This window comes from Laetiporus sulphureus, assembly GCF_001632365.1.
Source record: "Laetiporus sulphureus 93-53 unplaced genomic scaffold LAESUscaffold_1, whole genome shotgun sequence".
In the NCBI taxonomy this organism is placed as follows: Eukaryota; Fungi; Basidiomycota; class Agaricomycetes; order Polyporales; family Laetiporaceae; genus Laetiporus; species Laetiporus sulphureus.
This window is the reverse complement of record NW_024468510.1, coordinates 1,835,904-1,841,524: the sequence shown is the minus strand read 5'-3', so window position 1 is coordinate 1,841,524 and position 5,621 is coordinate 1,835,904. Positions and strand designations below refer to the sequence as shown.

General features: G+C 55.6%; 1 protein-coding gene across 1 annotated transcript; it reads left to right on the top strand.

Annotated features, from left to right (window-relative positions):
• Positions 1–4,878: 4,878 nt before the first annotated feature.
• Positions 4,879–5,621, top strand: LAESUDRAFT_719510 (uncharacterized protein; the record flags this gene model as incomplete). Its single annotated transcript, XM_040907647.1, has 3 exons — positions 4,879–5,434; positions 5,493–5,546; positions 5,600–5,621. A coding segment is annotated over one exon (300 nt), but the record flags the coding sequence as incomplete, so codon positions are not given.

Below are 5,621 nucleotides of genomic sequence, written 5' to 3'. Positions count from 1 at the left end.
AAGTTGCCGAGTAAGGCAGGCGCCGCAGTGGCTCGGAGCTCCTGACGCTGGCGCGCGGTCGTCACGACTCCCAAGCCGAGATCGCGATCGAGATTGAATATTCACCGGCACTGTCTTTGGTTACCGGTAAGAGGGTCTCCTCCACTGTCCAGCAATCTATGCATCAATTCTTCGAGCATTGTTAGTTGTTGGCGTGCTCGTGCCAGTCGTCGCCACCCCGGGAGATACTCGCGATATCAGAGTGCGCTCGGTCCCAGATTCACCTTCACTTCTTGGATAGCGGCGAAGGCAGAGACCTTGACGATTGGAGCTCCCGGGCTAAAGTGAGTCATAGCAGACGCTGAATGTGTTCGTATTCGTACATCTGAAGACATGCGATGTGTTTGCTGGACAAGTCTGCGGACTCCAAACGCCTTCGTTAACGTTGACCCTTCGCGGTCATTTCTCCACGCTCTCAACGGGCTCATTCCGCTCAACAAGTCTTACAGTGTGACTCTTCTGCGCGCTTCGCTGGTCGTTCCCGCTTGTATACGGCCCGCTAATATCGCAACACACGTTGTTGCCGCTCAGTTATTGCAGGTGACCCGTCCATCAATCGGCTCGCACAGCCCAAGCTCGGGAATCAAGGTTTCACGCTCTTTCGGCTCGCATTAATCCTAGCTGCGGTGACCAGGTCATCATTGCCGACGTCGATTCGGTGCGTATCATCTAGTGAGACCAACAACCGATTGCATGACCTCTTCTTTGGATGCTGCTCGCGTGACAAATGTGCAGCTGACGCAGACGCACCGCAGTTATCCACCACGGTGCTCGTGGGCCACAGACAGCCCAGTCCCGTCTCCTTCAGTCTTTGCTGGACTGCATCTGGTGCGTAGTTGAGCTCTTTCGATAGGAGAGAAGAAGGGAGAAGCGAGAGCGGCGAGTTTTGTAGGCGCGTCCGAAGCGGAATCAACCCCGCCCAGCCATTCCGACCTTAATGAACATATTTTCAGAGTCAGAAAATTCATCATATTCATGGTGGAATGCTTGCCGGGCGGCCACGACCGTGATGTACTCCTTGGAAATGCACACACGCATCCTACCGAAACTAATGTGCGTGTATCGTTAGTATGGCTGACTGTAAAGTCTGACCCGATCTGCCCCAAGTCTTCCCCTGAAGATCCAACATCCCTCGCAACGCATACACGCCTTCTTCGCCTCCTACGTTGGCTCTGAGGACAAACCATGCGCGACTGGAAGTGTTGCTCATCATACGCTGCACGGCGAGTCTGAACGAGCTCGCGGGCGACTTCACGTCGTGAAGCTGCGTCGTTTGAGCTGCACGCGTACGATCCGGACACGGATACGTCAGTCCACATGTACATGGCGGGATGACGAAGATGGTGGGGGCGATGGGCTTGTGCGCATTGCGGTGCGGGACTCGGTGAGGCGGAACTATAGTTACTGTACGTAGCCTCTCATTCTGTCAGTGAAGAAACTCCCCTCTCAGCATTCGTGTTCTGCAGCTATATTCGGGTCGCAGGCGTCGTAGGCCTCCTCTCGCAGGTCAGAACATCTTCCACTCATTTGTAATATCTGCTGACCCGTCGCAGATGTGGGAGAACCTACATACACGCCTCATCCACCGGCATTCTGGCTTGTCGCAGCGCCGCACGATCCCCGCATGCTCCTTTACACCAAAATGCCTCACGTCTCCACGTGCTGATAAGCTCGCCTGCAATTTAAGACTGATCCTATTGTTCGCGCACTGGCACGATGTTATGTCGCGACTCGTGTTAGGCAGTGCCGGGATCTCGTGCAGTTTTCGGACGTTTTTCGATGAAGGAGGCTCTCGATAACGGAAGCAAATGACGACCTTCAAGAAACTGACTCGGGAGGACATCGGTAGCCTCGGGATCAACGTCAAGACGACCGCGAACCGCAAGCGGCCCTCCGAGACGTTGTCCGCTGGGGGCTGATACTCGCGCGCAGGTACACTTTGAATATATGTGACGAGAGTATGCACGTAGGATGCTGAACATTTTGCAGGAGACATCGGCGAAGCGCACGCTTCGGCTTTGCTTACAGAACTATTGAGCATACAGATGCTGTGGTCCCTGAACTCGGACGATCGGACGCGCATGCAAGATTGCGTGAAGTGTCCCATAGCTTGATATCGGAAGATGTGAGCTTCGCCGCTTCTTGTTTTCGTCCGGATGTGCGTTCATGACATTCCGTCCAAATGCAGCGACTCGCTAGTTCATCGCTGCTCATAATCACAAGCACGCAGGACCCGCAAGGCTTGCCGATAAGTGCGGAGGCGCGGAACAAGCCCGTCGGTTCCTACGACCACTCGGACCTGGCGTGCGGCAAAGGCTGCTATCAAACGATACGTGTCCGTTCTCATAGGTCCTGGATGAAGGCAGATCTGAGCGATGCTTGAGGTGAGTCTTGCAGAAATCCTGATACCACTTCGTACACCATAATCGCGTTAAAGTCAGGCAAACCACATCGCGCACTACGCGCTCATGTCCCGCCTACTCCTATTCATGAAGAAAACGTTCGCGATCGCCACCCACACTGGTCCGCATTGTTATGTAAAACGCCGAAACGCGCCGTATGGGGTCGTGGATGGCTGGATTCCTCTTCAAAGAGGACTTCGAAAACGACGAAGACGGCTGGATGCGATTCGGGTTCATCAAGCTCAGTCTCGTCTTCCCAGCTGAGCTCACCAAGCACTGGCTCGCCAGCCTATCGTACCCGTTCACCGGATGACAATCGATACGGACATGTGTGACCGGAGCCGTACAGTGCAATTGTAAAGGCACTCGACGTGCTCATGCGAGCTGGGCAAGAGCATGCCTCAGGGGCTGGAGGTGAGCACGGTTATCCTCCAGGAGAGTTGGAATGATGAGTACTACTCAGAATATACAAGAATCCGGGCGAGGAGAGCAAAATCGCCCAGGTCACCATTATCTCCGCGAACGTGTGGGAATCCGTGCGTACCTGACGAAGAAGCTACTTAGACAAGAAACGCACTTGAAGATTTTGTCGAGAAATTTCCCGATCCTCACGACGCGCAATGATGAGACGGATTGCATACTATGCACCGTCTCCTGCACACAATATCACTGTATGTATACTATGTACGTTTTCATCAGTGGTTATGTTCTCACTGACAAAATTAGGATTCTAGCGTAGCGATAGGCATGTAGATCCCAAGCGTTCGCATTACCACATAGAGGAACGAGAAAATAGAGGGGCATCAACACCTAAAAAAGCCCGCGACAACGAATTACTATAGGAACGTCCTTGGAAGCAAATCACGCCGAATACAGGCCATGCGCGCGACCACTCCAGCAGCTTGGGTACTTTCAAAGACGGGGAGCCCGCGCTGCTCGTCCACCTCCTGCCGATGCTGGTATGATGCAGCGCGAGGTCATTCGTCGGTCCTCGTCCGCCGCCTGCTCCACTCCAAGGACAGTGTGTTTCGTTTTTCGAGACGCGCGGTCAGCCACATGTCGGGGGCACTGCGAGAGGAAGACTGACCTCACCATTGCGCGTGAGCTCGGCCTCGCCGCGCACTTTTTTTCTTCCCAACCGCGGAGCAGTCGCCACGTTTCCGCCGCTCGGCGTATCCAGAATAGCCGTGTTGCACCGCTACTCGCGCCGGCCGAATTCACGTACCTCTTGCTCCCCCCCCAGCCACATGCAGATGGTGCACGGGATCTCGTCTTGCCTGACTCTGCCCGCGTCCTCCGCCCTGTCGACGCTGTTTGGCCTGATATGCGGACATTGTTCGGCGAAAGGGGACCGGCAGTTTCGCCTCGAGCGGGAGGGGAGAGATTATCGGATGGGGTCGGCGTGCAGCATGCGCCTGGCGCCCTTGATGGTCGTCGTGTGGAGGCTGTGCGGCGGACGTCACGATGACTGGCGATATAGCGATACGCTCCCTCAAAGCCTGGCACGAGCGTTCAATTCGAGCGATACGCACGCGGTCATGCCACATAAATGGAACCTTCAATTCCGCGCTCACTGTCCCATGCGAACGACCATCCACTGCATCACGAACGTCAATTTGAATTACAGATTCACAGGACCGAAGTGGTCGTACTCGCCCTCGGCCTCATCGCCCCATCGTACAAGCCCCCCATTCCAGCAGTCCTCCCGTGTGGGCTACATTGACTGACCTGGCCGTTGTGCGTCGGCGGCGATGTGCGCTCGACGAACCTGCGATTCAACGATCTCTAGAGCTTGGTCAAAACCGCAAGCCTTCAAAGTCATTTTGGACGCTTACCGCGAGTGACGGCAGGCGGAGAAGGAGCGACCGGCAATGTGCGCGAGGCGTCTGCAGCGTCACCGTCGTCGAGGATCGTGTGCGGGATGAGCGCGGCACCGGGGGGCCGATCAGACGAGTGGGGCCTCAGAGCACGGCAGCTTCCCGTAGGCGTGATTTGACCTGGCCGGACGGACCGTGAATCCAATGGCTGAGTTATTTTCGGCGTGGGGAGGTAATCGCGCGTCGCGGATCCTCTCGAGATCCATCGCCTCTGCGGCGCCGGTGTGGACGAGTCGCCGGGGATGTTGGATCATGACGTGGGCAGAGGACGCGGATCGGGAGGAGCAGAATGCGCGGGTACACGCGATCGGCGACGCGTCATTGGCTGCAGCGCACCGTCTTTCCACTGTGCTCCTTGAATCAGCGTCAACGACGAGGCGACGAACGAGGCCTCTAGACATCGAATTTCAGGAGCGAGGCTGGAGGCTCTTGATGTCAAAATGAAGGAAACCGTATCTCAGAAAGCACCCAATGTCATGTAAGATGCATGTGCCGCCATCAATACATATCCATTGACCGTCGTTCAGCAAGAAATTCCACTTCAGCCGAACAGGTTCCTAGGGCACCACAGAGAAGAATGCGTATTGTGAGACATGCAGTTTGTCTTCGGTAGATTGCGTCAGACACAACGCGTACATCAAAGCCGCCGTGCCCGTCCTTCACATCGGCTACTTTAGACACACCATCTCGATCCTTCAATGTATATGCAAGACCTGCGCGCGCGTGCTGCACGAGGAGCCCGACCGGCGGACGTACCTCAGGCGCTTTCGCCGACCAAATCTCGAGAACATCCAGTGGCAGGTGCTCTGCAAAGCCGTCAACGCGCGCGCGCGACAATGTATAGCCCATACTGCTCGGCGCGAACGGCACAGTGAGGAAGGTGGGCGCGCTCAAGATCATACGCGACAAGTTCCGCGCGAAGAAGACCGCGGAAGAGATGGAGAAGTCGAAGACGACGTTCGCGCCGGCGGTCGAAGTACAGAAGTAGCTGGGCATGTACTCTTGGAATTTTCCCGGCCGGACACTGCGGTAGCAGTCCGTGCCCATTTCAGTTCCCCAGCGACCTCTTTAGAGTGCGTATGAGTTGTGTAAACAGCTGGGGAACTGACTACCTAGGTATGTATTTTATGCTACCTTCTGCCCTTTTTCCCTGTGTGTTTCATTCCGTCTCCAGGTACCGCTTCCGACGTGTTTCACCACCGCAAAAACTTTGTGCTCGGCACGCCAGGTGCGTATCTAAGTGCATGCTGCACTTGGACTTCCAACATGTACATCAGTAAGGTGGTGCATGAAGACTTGAATG